Source organism: Taudactylus pleione, unplaced genomic scaffold, assembly GCF_031769625.1.
Source record: "Taudactylus pleione unplaced genomic scaffold, aTauple2 ptg000560l, whole genome shotgun sequence".
NCBI lineage: Eukaryota > Metazoa > Chordata > Amphibia > Anura > Myobatrachidae > Taudactylus > Taudactylus pleione.
Window position 1 is genome coordinate 2,889,448 of NW_028284962.1, and position 25,556 is coordinate 2,915,003.

Below are 25,556 nucleotides of genomic sequence, written 5' to 3' on the forward strand. Positions count from 1 at the left end.
GAGCGCCCGCTCTGAATCAGGGCGTGTTTTTTTTTTTTCCGTCCGGCCTTTTGGACGCTCGCATAGCTGTGGGTTACCACCCACAGCTTATGCGAGCGTCCATGATGATGGTCGCGATGGTCTTGACCATCGCGACCATCGGGCTTGTGACGAGACCCTGTGTTAGGGTCTCGGTAACCGCAAGCCCTGGAGTGATTTTGGCTCTATCAGAGCCAAAATCACTCCCACTGACATCACTATTGATGTCAGTGGGGCCGGACCCAGACGGTAGGCGTTCCCATGGGAACGCCTCCGTCTGGCAGCCACGCCCCCGGCACGCCCACCAAAGGGGGCGTGCTGTCAATCACCATCGACAGCACGCCCCCTTTGGTGCGAGACCCATAACGACGGCTACCCCGTCGTTATTCGGGTCTCGCGCATTCGCACGACGGAGCTCCCTCCGTCGTGCGCATGCGCACTAGGGCACCATCGACCCACTTGCGAGTGGGTCTGAATCAGGCCCTCAGTCCATTAGGAATAGTGTAAACTTAGTCTCTGGACAAGTGTAAAGAGACAATAATTCCACTCTGCTCAACAGGGATATATCTGTCATGATTGAGAAACCAACGTGGGGGCCCCCTTAGTTTCTCCAGGTTCCGGAATACCATATGTTCAGCCGAAATGGTCTAAATGTTGTGCCCGATGTTTCTATTACAGTCACTGTTTCAGCAAAAGCCACTGTGTGAACGTGGATGTAGCAGAGAACCAATGCAGCCAAGTAACAATGTGTCTAAGTGTATCAAGGAGCGTCCCGCCTTACTGGTTTCGTCACGTGTCCGGTGACTTTTTTTCAAAAAGTTAGGGTTAGGGAGTAGAATAGGGTTAGTCAATACTTACCTTTTGATGATCGGGATTTTCACACCTGCCGGGCTGCCGCTGTCGGGATTTGAACTGCCGGCTGCCTACACCCGACAGATATATCCCTGTTGAGCCGAGTGGAATTATTGTCTCTTTGCACTTGTCCAGAGACTGTGTTTACAATATCCCTAATGGACTGAGGGCCTCATTCAGAGCTGCTCGCAAGCGGCTTGATGTTTATGGTCTGCGCATATGCCGCGTCCGGCATGCGCGAGCCCCGACGAGCGACTGAGCTTCAGTCGCTGCGGGGCTCGCGACAAGACGGGGCGGTTGTCGATGGTGAGTGACAGCTCGCCCCAATTTGTAGGCGGGCAGGGGGGGGTGGTTGGGCAAACGCAGGCGTTCCCGAAGGAACGCCTCGCGTTTGAGGGCGGACCTACTGACATCACTAGTGATGTCAGTAGTGTACTTCCTGCTCCATTAGAGCAGGAAGGCAACTCGGGCTTGCGGGAGCCGAGACCCTACCACAGGGTCTATTCGCTAGCCCGATGGTTGCGATAATCACGACCGACTCCAGGCCGCTCGCACAAGCTGTGGGTGGTCACCCACAGCTTTGCAAGCACCCTGGAGAAAAATAAATGCCCTGATTCAGAGCGAGCATTCGCCAGCAGCGCCTAAAAAGGAATTAATACCTTGATGGACTAGCCTGTACAATTATCTAAATCTCAGCTACATATGATTTGATACACTGTTATTGCTATTTTGGATGGCCTAAATTTATGATCTAGAGCCGGAATTAATACGTGGTTTCACTCTCAATCTGTGGAGGACTATGATTATTCTGTCATGACTTGTTAGTAAATAGCTACATGATTGTCAGATTGTACAGTATATCAACTGATTTAGTCAGGGCCATCTCTCCCGTTGGGCAGTTGCCCAAGGGCCCAAAGCTTGCAGGGGTCCACCAAGCCGCCCCCTTGCAGCCACGGCCAGTTGGTGAATTTCTACTGGATTCCGATCTAACCTCCCCAATCCCTCCCCCCCCCCGTGACGAGTACTCACCTCAGTCACCGTTTCACTTCATCCGCCGGCTTCAGACCGGTCTGACAGAGTCTCTCTGTATGTGTGGGAGGTCTGATGGGCATGCAGGAGGGTTTAATTTTATTGACCATTTACATTTTTTTTCCCGTGAATGGGTGGGTAGGGGCCCCAGTGCATTACTTTGCCCAGGGCCCACACTGCTGTTAAGACAACCCTGGGTTTAGTTCATGTCTAAGGGGTATATTTACTAAGCAGTGTTAGGAGAGAGAGTGAAAAGTTATAAGGTGCCAGCCAATCAGCTCCCAACTGTCATTTTTCAAACACAGCCTGTGAGATTGTCAGTTGGGAGCTGATTGGCTGGCACCTTATCACAGACTTATCACTTTTCACTCTGTCTCCTAACACTGCTTAGGAAATCGACCCCTAAGTGTGAACAGCTGAAAATTTGGACAAGACATCAAGGGGTCTATGTTCTAAGCAGTGAAAAGTGATGTCTGTGATAAGGTGCCTGCCAATCAACTCCCAACTTTAATTTTTCCAACACAGCCTTTGAGATGACAGTTGGAAGCTGATTGGCTGGCACTTATCACAGACATCACTTTTCACTCTGTCACTTATCACTGCTTAGTACATAGACCCCTAAATATATTATTATATATACATTTATTTATTGGCTAAGGCAGGGGTGGGGAACCTATACGGCCCGCAAGGCGAAATCATCCGGCCCGGCCGGCTGTCAGCGGCAGCAGCAGAATCAGCGTAGTGTAGCCGCTGTCAGCGGCGGCAGGTAGTGCAGCGGGAGAGCGGGGATGTCAGGATTGTCATTGGCGGCTGGTAGCCAATAACAGTCCTGACACACCCCTTCCACCCGCTGCGCTATCAGCGGCGGCAGGTAGCACAGCGGGGGGAGGGTGTGTGTGTCAGGGCTGTCATCGGCTATCAGCGGCAGGAGGTAGCACAGCGGTGGAGGGTGTCAGGGCTGTCATCGGCCGGATTAGTGCAGGGGCTCTCTCCCTATAAGTGGCGGCAGGTAGCACGGGGGGGGGGATCAGGGTGTCAGGGCTGTCATTGAGTGGCATGCAGGGCTCTCTCCCCATCAGCGGCGACAGGCAGGCAGCGCACAAGGGGGGGGGAATCAGGGCTGTCATATGGCTGCCATTGAGCTGGTTAGTGCAGGGGCGTGCAGGGTCTCACCCTAACAGCGCGGGCAAGCAGGCAGTGGTGGCACAGCAGGGGGTGTGTACAGTCAGTGCTGTCATCAGGCTGATTAGGACTGAGAGGACCCCAGGGCTGCCGCCTTATCAATCTGCCTGTCACACATCCATAGGGACTGCCCCTTCAGACTCTGCCTGGCAACATACCAAAGAGAAGCAGTTACTTACAGCCATCGCATTAAGGGTGAGTTAATAACGTTTTTAACCAAATATAGGAGGCAAATTTTAAGTTAATAATTTTGTATGGTCCCCAAATGATTTTCTAAAAATCAAAATGGCCCTTGGCAGAAAAAAGGTTCCCCACCCCTGGGCTAAGGGATCACAGTGACTAGCAGTAACATTGTATTTACAGGTTTAAGTGTATTAGTGTGATACATCATTCAATTGTTGATATATACATTGTTTTTTATTTAATATATGGCATCTTGTATATTATTTTTATATGGTCTCTTTTTACTGGTTAATAAATACTATTTTTTACAGTTCCCGTATTATTTATACATCTACATTCCATCATCTGTTTCAGACTGAGCTCTCATATAGAGGTAGCGAGTGCTCTGGTCAGAGCATTCAGCTCTGAATCGGGACCTGTGTCCCGATATTTTTACCTTCTAATAAAGATTTTCCCTACCTTATCGCCTGCTCAGGGGATTACGCAAAAAAACAAAACAAATTTCCTCAGAAAAAGCAATGCAAGTTTGGAACTGAATTGCAAATGTAATTTGCGGTGCAAGTATTTTGTGAGTATGGCTTGTAGGACCCAACTCGCACCTAATTGAATTGACCCCTTGAAGTAAAGTTAAAAATAGTGAGATCCAAGAGAAGGTGCATAAGATTACTGTATAAATCAATGCAATGGGAATAAAGAGCATTCAGGTAATTGTTCTTCTTGGTAATCTATAAGCAGTAATAGTCTTGGCTGGCTTTGCAATAAAACACCACTTTCTCAGCAGTGTAATGTAATAGTAGGGAATTAACTCATTTTAAAACAACATTAACTAATTTGGTCCACACAGGCAAATACCAGTGTTCTCTTCCCCAAATAATCCTATCCTAGCATATCGGGTAGAGCATAATAACAGAAGACTTAAAAATACAAACAAACAAAAGAAAAAACAGTGCAATGTTTGCATTAATATTTTTTATTACTGTTAACATGCATTGCAGACACGCGACTGGTCGATCACAGTGGATATGCTACACCGAAGATGTAGCCGCAGCTGACATGTACCGTCTGTGGTCAGGTGTATCACCTTGCAGCCAATAAGAATCACTGGTGATACACCTGACCGCAGATGTTACATATCAGCTGCAACTTCCTCTGCACCATTGACTGCTGGATGAAGCGTCAGTGGTCATGTGCCTCAGCATTGGCCACACTACTGGAGCGATTAAACACACTTTTTTTTTTTTTTAGCTGAATGAAGCACCCTTGTGACACCACCTTTAAGGTACACTGTGCCCACTACTCTTGAAGGGAAACGTGCTGCAGCCTGATCTCACTTTCAGGGCAAATTATCATTCTGTGCTCTACTGCTTTATGCATCAATAATGAGGCAATCTAAATTCTGTTACTGTGAATAGATTAGTATTCTGTGGAGGGCAATTTAATGTATGTTTTATTAATTTTTTTTTATGTGAGGGACAACTTTTTTTCTTTCCTGTGGGGGGGACATTGTGTTTGAGTTTTTCGCTGTGAGGGTCAATCTGTGTGAATTCATTTTTTCTTCCTGTGCGGGCCAATGTGTGATTTCGGCAGGACAGTCCCCCCGCCCCTTGCTGTGAGGTCACACCCCCTTTTGGAATGCCACACCCCCTTTTTCAGGAGCGCACCTACGGCGCAAGCAAATGTAGATGCTCAGTAGATCACAGAATATTTTTAGCTTTAAAAGTAGATTGCAGAGTCCAAAAGTCTATCCACCCCTGCACTACAGGCATACTTCACATGACTTTACAATTGGAAACACGAAGAAAACAAGACTGGAGAGTCTATTACTAAACTAGCGGTTTTGCAGAGAGATTTAAAGCACCAAGCAGGGCCGTAGCTAGGGTAGTGTGCCCGGCGCCATCGCACAGGGCACCACAGGTCGGGGGCGCTGTTTGGGCCTGTCAAATTTCTGTTTATTATCATTCTTGCTTGTAGCTTCCTCTTATGGCCCTTTTTTGGGTGCATTATGTCCCTTTGAAAAATGAGGGGAGCGCCAAAGCTCTTTCTCGCAAAGGGCACCAAAAAGTCTAGGTACGGCTCTGGCGTCAAGACAGGGACGTATCTATAATGGATCCAGGGGGCCCGCACCGCAAACCCTGCACCCATATTATCTAAAACTTACCTCTCCGAGGTCCCGCATCTGGTCTCTCAGCGCTGCTCTGCTCTTTGCACATGCACTGTGAGGAAATCGCCTGGAAAATGGTGGCCATGCCATTTCCCCAGCAATATGCACATGCGCAGTAGACGCTGGGCACACTCTAGTGCCCAGAGTCTACAGAGTCTGCAGTGGCCGGCCAGCTGCATCAGTCGTTGCCGGCCACTGGGGTGAGAGTAGGGGGCCCGTGACGGGGGATGTACACAGGCTCCCCTCCTCTCTAAAGATTCCCCTGCGTCAAGAAGTACCTGTTCAGAAATTAACAATCTGTAGGACAATAGTTCATACTTGCCTACTCTCGCGGGGCTGTTGGGAGCCTCCCGAAAATCAGGTGCCACTCCTGGCACCTCACAAGAGTAGGCAAGTCCCCCGCCTTGTCCGCTGATCCCCACGCCTGCGCATGAAAGTGGGCAGTTCGGGGAGCAATGATGCGATTCGCTCTGAATTGCGTCATCGAAGCCTCATCCCCCTGCTTTGTAATGCCAGTAATATCGACATCCTAAAGCAGGGGGCAGGGCCGCGATGACTCGATCGCGTGTACACGCCCCCCCTCTCCACCCACTTCACTCTCCCTGCTGCACCGACCTCGGAGGGGGCTGCCAGAACGTCGGTAAGTATGCAATAGTTTGATACCTAAAGTTTATGTCACAGACTGCACATTGTCCCATCCAGATTGCAATGTGAAAACTCCTAAGATGGAGTGAGTTTATATGATCCAGTCACACAGCAATGTTGGTTTGGAGGTCAGGAGGTAGTTGCTGCATAGAAACTAAAGAGCATAAATGCAAGGTTGGAGTGAGTGGTATACAGTGATGGTTATCAGGTAGAATACCAACACATTACGTATTAAGGTTTTTCAGGGACTTTATAAGCTTGGCTGAAAAGGTGGGTTTTCGCTAACATAAACCTGTTACTTAGGTTTCTATTGTATTTATTAGCCAAGATTATTTTTGTCTAAACATGGAACTGTTCCTAAATGTACTGTAGTGTGATTTCATTTATAAAGCGATCATTTCTATGAGATGTAGCTTATATCCCGAATGATGGGATGCCGGTGCCGGAATCCCGACACCAGTCAGAATTCCATAAGTATTGGTGTTAGGCTGCGTGGGGGAAGGGTTAGGTTTAGGGTGCAAGAATGACTGGTTAGGTTTAGGGGTAGAAGTAGGGTTAGGTGACTTACCTACAGGTGTCAGGATGCCGTCGTTGGGATTCTGGCTGCCGGATTCCTGAGCGCCAGCATCCTGTACCCAACCCATTTCTATTATCTTTGTTTTTCCAGTGTGATGGATCCATAGATTTCTCAGAGTATTAATAACTATGCAAAACTATTTTGTTCAACATCTTATGTTATTTTTCTTGCAACCTTATGGCATCTGATATCTCAAACTTTGTGAAAACACTTTGGGCCTGATTCGATATTTACGCAATGCCGATATTTACGCAGATCAAGGGATTGGTTGCCATTGTGCAAGCATGAATGCCGCACTGCGGACATGCAGTGATTGTATTGCGATTATGCTTGTACAGCGGATTCACTCACAAAGTGAGTAACAGGTAGTCAGAGTTTGGCAGAGGTGGGAAGTGGTTAGAAAAATGCAGGCGTGTCTGACCGTTTACAATGGGGACTACCATCTGACCCCTATGTAGCTAAATACAAAAAGTGAAGCTTTTCAGAGTTTAGCCACGGTAGTTTACGCCATCTTCAGATCAGATGGTGTAAAGTGCTTTAAACGTAGGAGAGAGATCTTTTGATCTTTCTTGACGCCTCTTGGGTGGTGGAGGCTGACGCTGTGCTCATGCGCAGTGTCTGCTTCCACAGGTGAAAGACTTCTATAAGTTGCCAGGGATATAGCTCACAGAGACAGTGGTTACCGCAACCAGTGCCCTTGCGAGTACCCCTTTGTACATAGTAGGCAGTATAGATTGCATGCTACGTACTCATCAAATGTAATAATATGTTAAGGTCTGTGGTACAGTGTTAACTGCATTTTCAGTATCCAGAATATAAGTAAAATACTAAATGTTTATTGGAATGTTTTGCTGTTTTTATTTTTTTAAGCAAATCCTTTAACTGAAATTGAATTAATATGTTCAAGGAAATGTAAATCCTATATTGGTGAGGGCTTTGCAGCCTGTATGAGTATACAACATGATCTGTTAAGAAACATAGGGCGTAATCACATAGGACAACACACACTCTAAATTTGACATCGGACAGATTCTACTCATACTTGCCAACTCTCCCTGAAATAGCAGCAATCTCCCTGACTCCCTGAAGAGTCTAGCAATCTCCCTGATTGCACCTTACCCCCATTATGTAGCTATTATATACTTGGGAAAAAAAATATAATATATATAAATATATATACTTTTGAAAAAGCATTTCAGGAAGGTTGTGAAAGCAGCACCTATGAGCACAGCGGTAAAGTGGCCGTGTCCTGCTACATCTGAGAGTCGTGTCATAAAATTGGTTTACACGCAAATGTAAACGAGTCCAAAAGCAGTCAGTTAGATCTATTTGTTTATGAAAACATGATACTTTTTAGAAAATACATGTAGCCATAGGGATCATTGTGCCTTTATAACCAATGCAGGGAATTATACTAATGATCCCACTTGAATGTATATATGTGTTGTTTTTTTTAGTGTGTGTATGTATATATATGTATGTATGTGTGTGTGTGTGTGTGTGTGTGTGTGTATATATGTATATATATATATATATACATACACACACCTACATAATGGGGGTAAGGTGCTATCGGGGAGACAGCTACTATTTCAGGGAGTCTCCCTGACAATGAGGGAGAGATGGAAATTATGGTATATACATTCATAGGATAATCCGTGCTATTTCTCTGCATTGGTTATAAGGTATAATGATGTATCAGTGTGTTTTCTTCAAGAAGTAGATCTTACTGAGCAACAGCTTCTGCTTTGGGGCTCATTTACATTTGGATGTAAGTCAGTATTATGACACGCCTCTCAGATGTATCAGTACACGTCCCCTTTACCGCCACGCTCATAGGTGCTGCTTTCACAATCTCCCTGACATGCTTTTTCATAACTAGGCAAGTATGATTCTAATGCAGTGTGTTTTGCAGTCACCGACCTAATGGTGTAATATTTGCGTTAATCATAATTGGAAAATTGATGGGTTGAACCTGTACAACGAGAGTCGTATGCATTGCTTTTAAAAATCTGATTATGGGGACAAATCTACATGTGCCATAACTTGGTTCCTAATTACTTTTTGTTTAGGTGTCTGAAATGGAGGAGATGACCATATGGGAGCAGTATACTGTTACACTAAACCGGGTAAGTGCACTGCATCAGCATCTTTAATGTGTACTTTGGTAATAAAGCAGAAATGAAAAAAAAATGGTTATTAGTCCATTCAATAAAAGTAAGGTAGCACATAATTATATGAGACTGCACAATATCAAATTAAGAGCGTATAGACTTCTCAGGAACTGAGGGACTTTATTTGTAAGTAGTTGGACAGTGGCAAAGCACAGCGTGAGATATATACTTATGCCTGTTGCATCATGCCCCTCCCCCAAAGGCCATTTGTGCTAAGGTTAACCATACTAACATAATCCAATGCCTACTACAGAGGTTCCCAAACTCTGTCCACATTTTAAGGATGTCCATGCTTGCCTTGAGGACCGCGTTTGGGAAACTCTGGCCTACTATATACATCCCTGTAACCAGCATAACATTATTTTGACCACCATATGTAGCTCTGTGTCAAGCTTATTGGCCTTATCCCAAAGTCCTATCGTATAAAGCCGTGCATCCCCATTCTCTTTGTAAGTTTATTCACTGATTCCAATGTTAAATAATGTCATAACCAGCACAGTTATCTTTCTCCCCTCTCTCTGTACCTGGTGTGGTTTGTGGTCTCCATGTTAGCAGGAATGAGAAATGCCTAGGAGGAGCTTCCATCTAAATGAAATCACAGGTTGTTTCAACCAAGACGGTAATTTCATGCAGTGGAACCCAGGGGTTTCATACAATGAATTCACAATGCATTCTATTGTTATATACTCACTGCTGTTTCAAGTAATATAAATTAATGTAGTTTCAAGTTAGCAAGTTAAGTTTCTGTGGTAGAGAGAGAAAAGTCCAACCTTTTGGCCACCAGTGCTGTTAAACATGCAGAGGAGGTCTTCACTGTTGCCACTTGTAAATAATTGTTATAGCCGACAGCTATTTGTAAGATGTGAGTTTTTTTGTTTTTTTGTTTTTTGTCCCTGTAGACACTTCAAGTACTTCTAGTATAATTGCAGCTATTAAAAAAAAGTATTCCATTTTCTCACATGACTGCCAACAAGATGTGTGTATGTAATAATATTTATTGTGTGTATATAATATATATATTTACATAAACATGTGTATGTTATATACAGGGTCGTATCTATAATGAGTGCAGATTCCTTTACCGCACCCACTTTTTTTAATACTTACCTCTCCGAAGTTCTGCGACGGCTGTGTAGTAACACATTCCCTTCCCTCTTGAAATAGGGGAGAATTTAACAATAAACACATTGGTGGCTTACCTATTTTGAATAGACTCCGGAGTGCCGCCTATTTCCATTCTATATCTGGTATGGCATTGCCTTATGAGGAGGGCACCCGGAGCAAGGTAATGGCCCGCTGAGGCCAGCAGACTGCCGGACACAAGTTTTTGTGTGTGTGAGATTATATATATATATATATATATATATATATATATATATAGACAACTTGGTGACCGGCACTCCATTAAAAGAAAAAGCAGCTCCGGTGTCCTTCCCAGAAAATTCAGTATATAGATCAGAGATGGGAGGCACTCAGCGAGACTTACAACTGAAATAAATCACGGCAATACTGTGCGTCCTTTGGTCAACGTTTCAGTGTAAACCACTTTTATCAAGACATATGTCTTGATAAAAGTGGTTTACACTGAAACGTTGACCAAAGGACGCACAGCATTGCCGTGATTTATTTCAGTTGTAAGTCTCGCTGAGTGCCTCCCATCTCTGATATATATATATATATATATATATATATATATATATATATAAGTTTATATTATACTCTAACTGATGTAACCGGTTTCACCATGGTAGTCAGTAGATATTTACTGTTCCATCTCACCACTTCAATAACATATGAATCCTTCACCTCTATGGTAATGCATCCCCTCCCTCACTTCTATAGTACTATAGTAAGACGTTACCCTCCCTCTTCTGTGTACTAACACAATCTACTTCCTCACCTCTGTAGTAACAACACATTTCCCTCCCTCGCCCATGTTATAATGCATTCAACATTCCCCTTTCTCACCTGTGTAGAAATACCATCCCTCGCTCACACCTGTAGTAACACATTACCCTCACTTACAACTGTAGTAACTTATTCCCCTCCGTCACCTCTGAAGTAACAATTACCCCCGCTCACCCCTGTAGTAATACATTCCCCTCCCTCACCTCTATAGAAATACATTTCCCTCTCACTGCTGTTGTAATGCTGGGTACACACTGGCCGACATTTCGGCCGTTCAATTGAACGTCCGATATATTGTGTATGCGCCGGCCTATGTCTGTGAACAATGTTTTTTACAGACTTATTGCATCGGCTGTGCAGCACAGCAGATGGCTGATACAGTATATCTGCAGATGTAGCCGGGGAGGGGGGTACAACACGACCCCTGACAAGTGGGACCCCCGGCCAGATGGCAGTGATGGTTGTTCAGTGTGTATGAACAACCATCATCTACAGATACACATCTTTCAAGGATATGCAGTCGGGATGCCGACTGTGTAATCCTGGCAAGGGTCTAATGACAGGTGTCGAAATCCCGACACCTGTCATGTTACCTACGCCGGGAGCCCGATGCCCGGCATCCCGGGTTAGGGTTGGGCTAGGGGAAGGGGAGTGTTAGGCATCCCCCGTGGGGAGGTTAGGGTTAGGCACCCCCCCAGGAGGGTTAGGTTTAGGCAGCGGGGAAGGGTGGTTAGGGATAGGCACCAGGGAGGGAGGTTAGGGTTAGGCACCACCTAAAGGAGGGTTGGGGGGGGTTAGGTTAGTTAGTACTTACCTTTAGCGTAGTCGGGATCTTCACTGGTGCTGGTCTTCCGATGGTGAATCATTCTTTCACTTTCAGGTGTGTACCCAACTTTACACATTCCCCTCCCTCACCTCTGTAGTAACACATTCCCCTCCCTCACTATTCAAATAGGGGAGCCTCACCAACTGCCAGTGATGTTTGGCAGCAGTTGGGATGACAGTTGGTGTTTGAATATTGCAGCCACGAGGACAGTATTGCACATGGGGGAAACATTTCAGACCTTTTTACCCCCTTAGGAGTCGAATTACGTCATGGAAAGATGATTTTCCTGCTTCTAGGTCCAGGGGTTTGGGCTGTGAGTTGATGAGTCAGTCAAGACATCTGATTTTATATATAGAGATAGATAGATGGCTGGGTGGTTGCTATGGCGGGAGGCAATTGGGAAGCCGACTGCCTATATACTGGCAGCCGGCTTCCCGACTGTTTTATCCTGGCAAGGGTGAAATGCCGGGCGTCTAGATGTAGACGCCCGCATTTCCCCGACGCTGGGAGACCGGCACCCGGGATCACGATCGTAGTGATGCCGAGCGCCGCGAGCGGACAGCCGCGGGGGGGGGGGTTAGGTTTAGGGCTCCCGGGGGGGACTTAGGGTTAGGCACCCCCCTGGGGGACTTAGATTTAGGCAGCGGGGAAGGGGGTGGTTAGGGTTAGGCACTTGGGGGGGAAGTTAGGGTTAGGCACCCCTAAGGAGGGTTAGGGTTAGGGGGGTTAGGTTAGTGCTACTTGCCTATCCACAATCGGGATTTCCAGCGCTGTCGGACTTCCGCTGCGTCGCACTCCGCTCCTGTCGGGCTGCCGCTGACGGGACTCGAACCGCCGGCCATTTCATACCAATCCCGCTATGGCTACATCTTCCACAAGTGTGATTGTATTAGCACGGCGATCACACTGGAAAGATTCTGGAATCTGATAAGCATGTTTGGAAACTAGTGGAAAGTCTTTATTGTGCGTGGGAGGGCATTCCACAAGGTGGGTGCAGCCCGAAAAAAGTCCATAGGAACAAGTAATGCGTGGGGGTGAGAGACTCAGATCTTGTACAGAGCGGAGATGGCTGGTTGGAAGATATTTTGAGATAAGTGAAGAGATGTATGTTGGTGTGGTTTGGTTAATAGCTTTATGTGTGAGTGTAAATATTTTAAATTGAATACGGTAGAAGACTGGCAGCCAATGGAGGGACCCTTCAGAGTGGATCAGCAGACAATAAACGTTTGGTGAGAAAGATCAACCTCGCAGCTGCATTCAAAATGGATTGTAGTGGGGGAGAGCCTGTTTTTTGGGAAGACCAATAAGGAGGCTATTGCAATAGTCAATGCGGGAAATAATGAGTGCATGTATTAGTTTTTGCAGTGTCTTGCGTAAGATATGGTTGAATTTTGGCTATGTTTTTTAGATGTATGTAACAGGATTTAGAGACAGATTGAATGTGGGGAACAAAAGACAGTTCAGAGTCAAGGATGACACCTAGGCAGTGAGCTTGTGGGGTTGATTGTCGAGTTGTCAACAGTAATAGAGATATCGGGTTGGAAACTACTATTGGCCGGTGGAAATATAATTAATATGCATGGAAGCAATGTCACCTTGTGATGGCGGCAGAGGGATGCATTCGGTTCCCTCCTCGCAATCCCGCACCTCCTTCCCATAGTTTGATGAATATTAGGCGGTCCTATCGGACCCCTAGAATGAATGGACCAGTTAATAAAATATGCAGTAACTAGTGTTTCCACATGTGTAATGGACCCATTAGTGATAATGAATAGGCCCCTAAATCTATAAATAATTTCTTTATAATCCTAAAGTGGTGGTGTTTTCTGGTTATAAATCCTGTCCAGAGCTGTGGTATACTACTGGTTACTCTAATCAATAACATTTCTTCATTCTCTAGCAAGTCATTATCAAGGCATTAAGGGGGTCATTCAGACCCACTCGCGAGCGGCAGTACGCTCACAAGTGGGTCGATGTTCCCCACTGCGCATGCGCACGACGGAGGGAGCTCCGTCGTGCGCATGCGCGAGACCCGGCGAGCGACGGGCTTTCCATCGCTCGGGGTCTCGCACCAAAGGGGGCGTGCTGTCGATGTTGATTGACAGCACGCCCCCTTTGGTGGGCATGCCGGGGGCGTGCCTGCCAGACAGAGGCGTTCCCATGGGAACGCCTACTGTCTGAAGCCGGCCCCACTGACATCACTAGTGATGTCAGTGGGAGTGATTTTGGCTCTGATAGAGCCAAAATCACTCCAGGGCTTGTGGCTGGGAAACCCGACCGCAGGGTTTCCCTCGCAAGTCCGATGGTCGCGATGGTCAAGACCATCGCGACCATCTTTTTGCACGCTCGTATATGCTGTGGGTGGTGACCCACAGCTATACGAGCGTCCAGGAGGACGCACCATTTTAATGGAGGAGGGCCCTGATTCAGAGCGTCCGGCTCTGAATCAGGCCCTAAATTCCTTGAACACATCAAAGCCAACACTCAAGAAAATGGTGACTGATGTTTTTTTTCGATTTTGTTACTGTTTCCAGCCTTTTAATTGGGACCATTCTTGATTTGTAGGATTAAGTGTAAAGGTATAAATGCATTAAAGCAAATAAGAAAGAATAGAATATATCAGTTGGTTTCCCTATATTCTGTATGCACCTGGTTGCTGCACTTGAGTGATCATTAAGAGCTTAATCATAACCATGCAGCTTTCTTTACTCCATCATCCAACAAAATACAGACGTTTTTATGGTATATTTTGCAACGCAAAGGACCTTGATTTTACTGCCATTTCCCAGGAGAAGTGTTCAAAAGTTCAGCTGGAACGTGATGTGCTCTTTCAAGGAACATAATACAAAGCAATCTCACTGTGAAACCAGTGGAGCTAAAAGCATAAAATTTCAATTCTAATTAAACTATCATGAGTTATTTAATACTCTTCATAAGACAGTTTTGGAGACATAGTACATTCTGAGAAATCCATAAAGGTTTGGAAGCATTCCAAATGTTAGGTAGTGGATTGATTGCTGGGTTTTGGCTGTTGAAAACACCAAACATTCAAGTCTATGTACCTTAACGCACAATGGACACCAAAAAGGTCAAATCCATTGGGCCAAATTTGGGCGTCCATTTTCTAAGGAGAAATTATCTCCAAGATGGTGTTCGTTTTGCAGCAAATTCAGAAATACGGGAGTGACAAGGGTATTGTTTGTGATTGGCTGATTTGTGTAGTAATTTTTTTACATTGAGTTATTACTTGCAGGCTCTAGGAAAGAGGAAATTGACTTCTAGAGAGAAATCATTTTAGTCCAACTAATTATGTGACATCATAGGGTCATAGTTTATGCATTAGTCTTGTTATGTTTTTCTTTTGTTTGTTTTTATTGTTTAATTGTGGAGGCTGTTAAATCTTAAATGTCCTATAACTTCTTAGCATATGTAAAAGAAAGGCCTGAGAGAGCGAAGTGTATGTACTTGTAGGGATCTTTCTATTAGCAGAGTATCTGGGTGACAGCAGGCTGGGTATGACCTGATAGCAGAGTATACTGTCACTATAATGCGTAAGCTGATTGTGCTGGAAGCCGTAGTCCTCCAGACAATATTTAAACCAGGGTATAATGTGCTTGCCAAGATGCATGTGGTGTTAAGTATGTAACGCAGTTGCTGGTGGCATTTAGTCCACACATGGTACACCTTAACCATTTCTTAGATTTATTGGATCAGGCATAACAAGTAGTGGCAAAATGGCAAGGTATAACACCGGTATGCAGATCATATAGGCAGCCTAGAGCTCAGGGTGTTGCTGGGGTTTGTAGTGCACATGTGGATGGTAGTGGTGTTGCCCTGTACTATAACTGTGATGATCTAGTATACTTGCGTCCAGCTGTGCAGCTCTGTACTGTAAAAGGCTACTGGGTCCATCCATCCCAATGGAACGCTAGGGAATAAAGGCGCACTGAGACACCGCACATGTCAGAGGTCGGGCCTGACTGACTGACTGCATCAGCAGGTCCTAGTGACTGCAGGTTCAGTCCTACTTGTCAGATGCTGGAGGGAGGCAGCGCAGGAGCGCACTCCCTCCAGCACTTTCCATGTGTGGTTCACAGCTGTTCAGCCAAACAGAACACTGATTTAACTTGTGAAGACTGTTTTAAAGTCCGTAATGTTTTAAATAAAATACTTTTTTTGCAACAATGGGGATATTTTGGCTAAAATTTATACGTTACAAAAATTTATACGACTGTGTATATACTCACAAAAAAAATTATTATTAAGTACTTATGGAAATAAAAAAAAGTATTATTAACAAATATACTATTGACAACACAATTTTGAAAATAAGTTACAACTTTAAAAAAAAAAAAAAAATGAATGTTGTAAACAACATTTCCAATTTGTCTGTCCACAGGACCCTCGCAAAGGGTTCGGTATAGCTATCTCTGGAGGCAGAGATCGTCCCTCTGGAACTGATGGAGACCACTCCGTCATTGTGTCAGATGTTGTCCGAGGAGGGCCTGCTGATGGTAGATTACAGTAAGTAAAGCTAGAAAACTTGGTAATGCTTTTTCTTTTATATGACTAGTGTTTGCCCGCAGCTTCGCTCACGTGGATGTCTGTTATTACTCAGCAAAACTAATTTTACAAAGACAGTATTGGTGATGTATATTTTATATTGTAGACATTGATCACAAAATGTATTTGTAAACAATATTTGAGGTTTTCCTTCAGGGGTTAACACAAAAAGATGCTTAGGGCTCAGTGGCATCCCTCCCCGTGGTGATACCAGCGTGCCTCACAGCATCGAACCCCCATTTTAGTCACTTCGGGGGGTCCTGGAGATGCAGATTGCCCCAGGGGACCAGTCTATGTGCAGTGTCTGCTCCCTCAATGTGTCAGGAGCCGAGTCCTGCACATAATGCTACAGTGCAGCATCCGGCTCCTGTCACAGAGGAGGAGTTGGCACTTTGCTGTCACCCCTTGGTGGGTGACACCCGGGTGTGGCTCACACCCCCCTTGTGATGCCACTGTTGGGGCTACTCGTAAGCAAGCCACATAAAGCTGCCCATGAGAGAAGCAGCAGATCATGAGACCTACGCCTGCAACCCTGAGCATTTGTCCCTGCAACCTGTTGATCATCATAGTGAAGCAGGCGCTTATAGGAAACTGCAGGCGTTTTAATTGAAAAGGAAAATTGTTGGGGATAAGGGGTATACGTGGCATATTCACACTCACCTGCACCAGATCCAGCTAGAAACTGGGCGTCGATTAGGTTCCACTGTAGAGCAGTGACTTTGTCAGGTTTCGTTGCATAACTTGGGTGGAGTCAAGTTCCGTAGAAGCATTATCGGAACACCAACTTTTAGTGCAATGCTGTGCCGTGGAAGTCTAGCTGCACTATCTTGTAGATCCCAAATCTGTTGCTACTTAACCTACAATAACACTGAAAGGTTGCAAGTAACATGAGCAGCGACTCTGATAGGTAGTATTTGTCTTTGTGTGTCATCTACTGGATTGACATGTATACTGCAACTTCATGAGTCAAGATAAGATGCCTGATTAGCGCTTAATATATAGTTGGAATTTCCTGCGAAGTAGATCTTGAGAGATATATACTGTTTATGTTCGGAGTGTGCAAAATATATTTATATTTATTTATATACATATATGATTTTTTGGCTTGAGGAGCCTGCACACTGCATGTGCCGAGTGTCAAGTGTCTGGATTTCATTTTATTGCTCCTCTCCTTGATGTCACATTGAGATAATACATAGCTCAGTTTCTTTATAGGTATCTAAGCTATACAATATGGAAGACGCAATCCAAATTCATCCCGTACTTTTTGCATGATGTCAGGACAGACAGACAAAAAAAACTCAGAAATAGTTTTTTATTGTCTTCATAGTTCATACACCATCCCAAGGAGTACATTTTTGAAAAAAATAATTCTATGTACAGACACAACCACTACAACTTCACAGATTATTGAATTGAGATTTCTGGAAGTTTTTTATTTTTTTTATGTTGTTTTATCTGTTTGCAATCTTATGTTATATTGTGGCTTTTACAGGACCCGTGATCGTATTGTAATGGTGAATGGTGTTTCAATGGATAATGTGGCCTCATCCTTTGCCATTCACACGCTGAAAGCCTGTGCCAAGAGTGCCAATGTGGTGAGCTATTACTTTATCCAGCACATTTGGAACATGGAACTTTGGTTGTTAGATATCAAACATTGTTTTCAGTGTGTTGTGGCTAAGCCTGGAGATATCCATACATTGTTGGCATTTTTTTTATTATCACAACATGGTGAAGTTTTAAAACCATAAATGATAGTTCACTGTAATGGTTACCTATAAAGGAAAGATAATTGGCTTAAACATATAGGTAAATTCTATTTTTATAAATAAAGGTTATCCTGAAATATTCCTTTCCAGCTTTATCTAGAATGTCCCTTTCTTTTGATATAATGATTATTGAAATTATTATTATAAGTATTCTTTTTTTTTAAGCATATCAACAAAACATATTAATGACACATATATTTTTGTATAGTAGTATTATAATGCTTGGACAATATCCATATGTAATCGATATTGATCGTAGATCTGTATGTTGAATATATGTGTTAGTGAGATTTTTTACCACAGTGTTGCTCTAAAAGAAAGATGGACAGTGTAATTTTTTTCTATTTAAAATCCATTTATTTAATTTTCCACTTTTTAGATTTCATTTTCTGTTCTGTTTCTTCCCAATACAGACTGTGAAACGGCCAAGAAAAATTCAGATTCCTGTGAGCAACCCAGTGCCTTCACTTTCCGCAGGACCCTCTTACAGCTCTCAAACGGCACGCAATTCAGAGCCTGTCTTCTCACATTCCCCTGACAGAGAATTGGGAGATGAACCAGATTCTCCTGTGCCCTGGAGAAGTATGCGAGAAAGCTCCAGCAGGGAGCACCACGAAAATACAGCAAGAGGCTATGAAGGGGACTCTTCCAGTGGACGCAGCTCTGGAGGCTCTTTTACACCATCCTCCTACCATGCCAGACACCGCAGGACAAGGGGTGTGGGAAGTGAAGCCGGGAATTACTCAAGGCGGAGGGCTGGTAAAGAGAGACCAGGCTCTGGCAGTGAGGCAGGAGCCTCCAGTAGAAAGAAAGAGACTGGTAGTTGGCGGGAGGGCTCTGTGAGTGAGGTAGGAGAGTATTCAAGGAGAGGCTCTGGTAGTGAAGCAGAGGGAAGATACCACAATGGCCTAGAACTTGTATCTGGATTCAAGAGACTCCCTGCGCAGGATGTACCATCCAAACCTGTTAAAGCTGTTCTGATGAAACGTATGGAAAACCAAGGTAGTTTGCACTGCACTTCAATAAGTCTGTGCAATTTGTTAAAGTACCACAAAATTTATTTTTTTTCAACATTGTCCAGCCTACTGTGTTTTTATTTATTTATTTATTTATTTACAGGATGTACCCATCTTATTTATGGCCTTTTTGTTTTGCTTTACTCTCACAAGTAAATTTATATCTTACACAGTTATAGTAGTATGTATTTCATCACTAACTTATTATTTGCTTACAGAATATGGTTTGAAGCTGGGTAGTCAAATTTTTATTAAACATATCACAGACACTGGTCTGGCAGCACAGGAAAAGTCTCTGCAGGAGGGTGATCTTATTCTCAAGGTATGTAATCCTCACCATCCATAAACCCCTTTTACACCTTTCACTAACGACATTCTTACCCTTAAGTGAATAAAATGCACATTATATGATCATATGTTAGAAGATTTTTCCATATGTAGGGATGAATAAGCCATTATTTGTCTTTTATCTAATTGATCATTATGTCCTTTCCAAATGCTTTATAGATAAATGGTGTGACAAGTGAAAATATGTCTCTGGCTGACACTCGCCGACTTATTGAGAAGTCAAAGGGCAAACTCACTCTTATTGTTTTGAGGGACAATCGACAGTTCCTGGTCAACATTCCACCAGTAAGGGACAGTGAGAGTGAAGACAGGAGCTCCATTCAAGATGGTAAGAGACTGGTATGGGTAACCCCAAACTCTAATGAGGAGGTAGTCCGAAGAAGACTAAACTTAAAACAGATTTATGGGTAATTCGTTTGGGATTTCTAGTAGCCATGGGTGTGTATTTTATAAAGTTACTCTTGTATGGATTTATTGCGGAACGTTTACTCCCAAGTAAATTAAATAAAGTGTTTAGAAATGTGCATTAGTTGGACAGTCATCAGCAAAATCAAATGATCAAGATACTGTAACTTTGATACTTGACAGTACAGACATGCAGGAAGAATTTTACTGCACCTGAAAATAACACTGCTCTTACTGTAAGATTTTAAAGACATGTAAGCAATGTTGTCTGAAGTGGGTGGATTTGTGTTAAATAAAATGACAACTACATGCCTCTGTTCTGAGTGAGATCTGTCTCATAACATTAAAACCACCGACCTGATGAAGGGAATACCGTTGCTTATCTCATTACAATGGCAACTGTTAGTTTTTGAAGTTGATGTGTTGGAAGCTAAAAAAAAATGGGCAAATGTAAGGATCTGATCGACTTTCACAAGGATCAAATTGTGACGAATAGATGACTGTGTCAGAGCATCTCCAAAACGACAGGTCTTGTGGGGTGTTCCCTTTATTCAGTGGTTAGTAATTACAAAAAGTGGTCCTAGGAAGGAAAACAGGTTCGTAGTCACCCAAGACTCATAGAAGCACATGGGGAGTGAAGGCTAGCCCATCTGGTCCTATACCACAAAATAACTACTGTAGCACAAAGTGCTATCGTAGCTTGCTGCATACGGGGCTGCTTAGCCGCATACCAGTCAGTTTCCATGCTGACCCTGTCCACTGCCATAAACACCAAAAGTGCACGTGAGATGGCACTAGTTTGCACTCTGGGGGGAAGGCAAGCCAAAGGAGGCAATGTGATGCTCTGGGCAATATTCTGCTGGGCAACTTTTGAGTCCTGGCATTCATGTGGATGTTACTCTGACATGTACCACCTAACTAAATATTGTTGCAAACAAACTATACCCTTTAGTACCCCCTGAGGGCAGTGGCCTCTTTTAGCAGGGTACAGCACCCTTCCAAAAAAATGATTAGTAATGGTTTGAGGAAAATGACAAAGAGTTCAAGGTGTTGACTTGGCCTCCAAATTTCCCAGATCTCAATCAAATCGAGCTTCTGTGGAATGTACTGGACAAAAGTCTGAGCCATGGAGGCCCCACTCTGCAACTTACAGGACTTAAAAGATCTGCTGCTAATGTCTTGGTGCCAGATGCCTCAGGACACCTTCAGATGTCTTGTGGAGTCCATGCCTCTACTGCCCAGAGTTGTTTAATTGATTTTTTTTTTGGTCACCTATTTATAACAACTATTTGCAAATGAAAAAAAAAAGTATTTCCAGCGCGAATTGGTGTAGGTAGGATTGGCACGTGTCCTGAATGCCAAATTCTGTAGACGTCATTTTTATGGTTAAGGAAAAAAATAAAGAAATAAAGTGTGTGTGGCATTTATCCCATTTCACATATGTGTAATTGTAGGAAATAGTCAAATGATGCTGTGTTGTGGAGACCAGCAGAGTTTGTTTGCAGGGGAGAGTATTGAGGAAGTGAGTGGTTTCAAGTACGTAGGGTTGGATCTTGTGTCGGTAAAAGGAGGAATGGAAATAAAGGAGAGGCGCAGAGAAGATGTAGGAGCAAAGGTTCTGGAAGCATTGGAAGGTTTTTGGAAAAAAATCTCGGCAAGGGAATGAGGGCCAAGAGAAGGTTGTACATTGTTGTTGAGACATCACAAGTCGGTGGTGTCTGCCAATTGCACTATTTAGTTTTGTGTCGGGTTTTGCTGAAGTTCATTCCAGAACCGTTTTTGTTTGTGTTGTGCATGTGGTATGCATCGCTGTCATATTAACCTCTTGCCTTTCTCTTGCGTTTCACTAACTTGTGTTTCCAGTGTGTGTATTTTGTGGCTTAATATAAGAATTCAGACATAATTTTAAAGAAATGTTTTCAAAGGGTGCAATTTTTTTTATTTCTCTCGGTGCCATCAATCCTAGTTATGCCACACTTTCATTTGCTTTGGTATAATTGGAAACCCCCATCAAATTAGCAAATGGCAAAGGAGTATTTTTGTTATTTTTGTGCTGTACCAACTTCATCACAATTTGCAATAAGACACAGTAGCAGTATCACTACATCGGACTGGTAAATGGTGCAATGTGAGTTGATCACTAGTAGCCATTTGGAGCTGGAGAGCCACAGGTTGTCCTTTTTTATATTTTCAGTAACCAGCTGACCTGCTGAGAAAAGGAACCAGTATAGAAGCTTCTGAAATAAACATTTCTATATTTTACAGGCATGTTTTACAGGTGTTTGCGATTTGTGTTTATGTAACTTTCGAAAATTTTAATCAAATAAGTGAATTCCTGTAAAAGCATGTAATAGATTTGTAAGGATCTATAAGCATGGGCATAGTTTATAGTGGGTGCAGGGAGTGTTATGGGGCCCAGCGGCTTAGAAGACCCACCTCGGTGGCCTGACTCAACTGCTTCTAGGTCCTAAAGCTGTCCACCAGATTCCCAAAAATAGCCAGCTAAGCACTGTGTGGAATAATGGGAACTGGGGGAACTGTGTGGCATGTGTACTTTAGGCAGTACAATGCGGCATATTGTTAACTTAGGGCACTATAATATGACATAACATGAACTTGGGGCACTGTGTGGTATAATATGTACTAGGGCACTACAATGGTGCATAACATGAACTAGGGCGCTACTATTGGGAATACTATGAACTAGAACACTACTATGGGGCATAAAATGAACTAGGGCACTATTATGGGACATAAAATTAACTAGAGCACTAAGAGCTAGGTCTCTACTATGGGGAATAAAATGAACTATGGTAGGGGTTCCCAAACTTTTTTTGAATCACGGCGCCCGAAAGTATCAGCATTGTTTTCACGGCGCCCCTAAGCCAAAAGTTTTTTGTTTTTTTTTTGAGAAATTCAGAAAAAAATGAAGTAAAGTGAAGTATATTGTGCTTCCCTGTCATCCTTAGGCTCAGTTATGTGATGGGAACAGGATTGCGCTTCTGTTTGTCCACACATTTACATTACATTGACCATAAAGAATTTGATTTGGTGCTGGACCACCAACCTGAGGCACCTGAACTAGGGCACTACTGTGGGGCACAAAATTAACTGTTGTGGAGAGAGGGGTCTCTAGAAGAGGGAAGGGGCCCTTTCAAAATGTTGCTATGGGGCCCACAAAGTTCTTGCTACGCCCCCTTCTATAAGGCTGAAAGAAGATGATCATAGTTCTTCAAAATAACTTTTGGATAGAAATATGTCTACAATCTACAGCTAGCATTTAGGGACAGTATAGTTACTATAATGTCCATAAATTATAGCTCTAGATTATAGAGATTTTCCAATTCAAAAGTTATTTTGAAGAACCTCTCATGTTTTGTAGCAAAGTGTCACTATGATCATCTCCCATCTATGAATAAAGCTTAATTTCTATTGAGCAGCCTTTCATGAAATATCTAGATCATATTTCACGTAATACTAATAAAACAACTAGGTTTTTGTATGTTGGCAATCCCGAGGTATGACTGTTGGCATAGAAGGCACATTACATTGGTGTGATTATTTTCCCAATGGGACACTAGCTAAGTATTCTCTGCAGCTGATCACAGATGAATGTGAGATTTTCAGGTGCTACAACCCCAGCCATTATCAAAAGCCTTTATACTGAGCAGTGTAAAATGGCAAATTGAAACTGTCAGTATTTTCCTTTTGCTGATGAAGTTACAGTGCATCCGGAAAGTATTCACAGCGCTTCACTTTTTCCACATTTTGTTATGTTACTGCCTTATTCCAAAATGGAATACATTTTATTTTTCTCCTCAAAATTCTACACACAATACCCCATAATGACAACGTGTAAAAAGTTTTTTTTGAGGTTTTTGCAAATTTAATAAAAAAAAAAAAAAAACTAAGAAATCACATGTACATGAGTATTCACAGCCTTTGCTCAATACATTGATGATGCACCTTTGGCAGCAATTACAGCCTCTAGTCTTTTTGAATATGATGCCACCAGCACACCTATCTTTGGGCAGTTTCGCCCATTCCTCTTTACAGCACCTCTCAAGCTCCATCAGGTTGGATGGGACGCGTCGGTGCAAAGCCATTTTCAGATCTCTCCAGAGATATTCAATTGGATTCAAGTCTGGGCTCTGGCTGGGCCACTGGAGGACATTCACAGAGTTGTCCTGAAGCCACTCCTTTGATATCTTGGCTGTGTGCTTAGGGTCGTTGCCCTGCTCAAAGATGAACAGTCGCCCCAGTCTGAGGTCAAGAGTGCTTTGGAGCAGGTTTTCATCCAGGATATGTCTGTACATTGCTGCATTCATATTTCCCTCTATCCTGACTAGTCTCCCAGTTCCTGCCGCTGAAAAACATCCCCACAGCATGATGCTGCCACCATCATGCTTCACTGTAGGGATGGTATTGGCCTGGTGATGAGCGGTGCCTGGTTTCCTCCAAACATAACGCCTGGCATTGACGCCAAAGAGTTCAATCTTTGTCTCATCAGACCAGAGAATTTTGTTTCTCATGGTCTGAGAGTCCTTCAGGTGCATTTTGGCAAACTCCAGACGGGCTGCCATGTGCTTTTTACTAAGGAGTGGCTTCCATCTGGCCACTCTACCATACAGGCCAGATTGGTGGATTGCTGCAGAGATGGTTGTCATTCTGGAAGGTTCTCCTCTCTCCACAGAGGAATGCTGTAGCTCTGACAGAGTGACCATCGGGTTCTTGGTCACCTCCCTGACTAGGGCCCTTCTCCCACGAATGCTCAGTTTAGACGGCCGGCCAACTCTAGGAAGAGTCCTGGTGGTTCCGAACTTCTTCCATTTAAGGATGATAGAGGCCACTGTGCTCATTGGGACCTTCAAAGCAGCAGATATTTTTCTGTACCCTTCCCCAGATTTGTGCCTCGAGACAATCCTGTCTCGGAGGTCTGCAGACAATTCCTTGGACTTCATGCTTGGTTTGTGCTCTGACATGTACTGTCAAGTGTGGGACCTTATGTAGACAGTTGTAATCCTTTCAAAATCATGTCCAAACAACTGAATTTACCACAGGTAGACTACAATTAAGATGTAGGAACATCTCAAGGATTATCAGTGGAAACAGGATGCACCTGAGCTCAATTTTGAGCTTCATGGCAAAGGCTGTGAATACATGTGATTTCTTATTGTTTTTTTCTTTTTTTTAAATTAAATTTGCAAAAATCTAAAAAAAAATTGCCACGTTGTCATTATGGGGTATTGTGTGTAGAATTTTGAGGACAAACAATAATTTATTCCATTTTGGAATAAGGCTGTAACATAACAAGATTTTAAGGATATCCATGCTTGACTACAGGTGATTTAATTAGTACCTCAGTCAATTTGATTTAACCACCTGTGCTCAACCATGGATATCTCTAAAACCTGAACTGTTAGGGAGCCTTGAGCATGGCCGAAACGAGGATTATTGTCACACGGGCCAAGACAGTAATTTGGCATTCCCCCATAGTAATGCCCCCTTCAGCAGTTCACCTATAGCCTACCCTCCAACATGACCCGTTCCATTAGGTGCACAATGCTCTGCTCCTGGACTTCCTTCTTAATTTATGATTGCAGCCACCTGTTGAACTACATAATTGATAAGACAGGTGTTTCAACACAGGTGGCTGTAATCTTAAATTAAGAAGGAAGTCCAGGAGCAGAGCATTGTGTAGCTAATGGAATGGGTCATGTTGGAGAGTCTGCTATGGTAGTGCCCATATGGTAATGCCCCTGTAATAGTGACTGCTGAGGTCTGCACATGCGCAGCACTCAGCCATTGATGGTATCCTACCGATGGTCTGAAACCATCGATGGTACAGCCAGCGGTGGCCATCACTTTCCGAGACTGGTTCCAATATTTCGCAGAGC

At 43.7% G+C, this 25,556-nt stretch overlaps 1 protein-coding gene across 2 annotated transcripts in view; it reads left to right on the forward strand.

The window, feature by feature from the left end:
* TJP3 (tight junction protein 3) overlaps window positions 1–25,556 on the forward strand; it is a 75,997-nt gene that overhangs the window by 8,083 nt on the left and 42,358 nt on the right. For both annotated transcript variants that reach the window (XM_088452971.1, XM_088452970.1), the window contains exons 2-7: window positions 8,720–8,776; window positions 15,955–16,079; window positions 17,614–17,716; window positions 18,304–18,892; window positions 19,125–19,228; window positions 19,414–19,582. In XM_088452971.1, coding sequence (XP_088309097.1) covers window positions 8,729–8,776; window positions 15,955–16,079; window positions 17,614–17,716; window positions 18,304–18,892; window positions 19,125–19,228; window positions 19,414–19,582 — 1,138 coding nt within the window. In that variant the 5' untranslated portion in view covers window positions 8,720–8,728. The remainder of the gene's footprint in view (window positions 1–8,719; window positions 8,777–15,954; window positions 16,080–17,613; window positions 17,717–18,303; window positions 18,893–19,124; window positions 19,229–19,413; window positions 19,583–25,556) is intronic.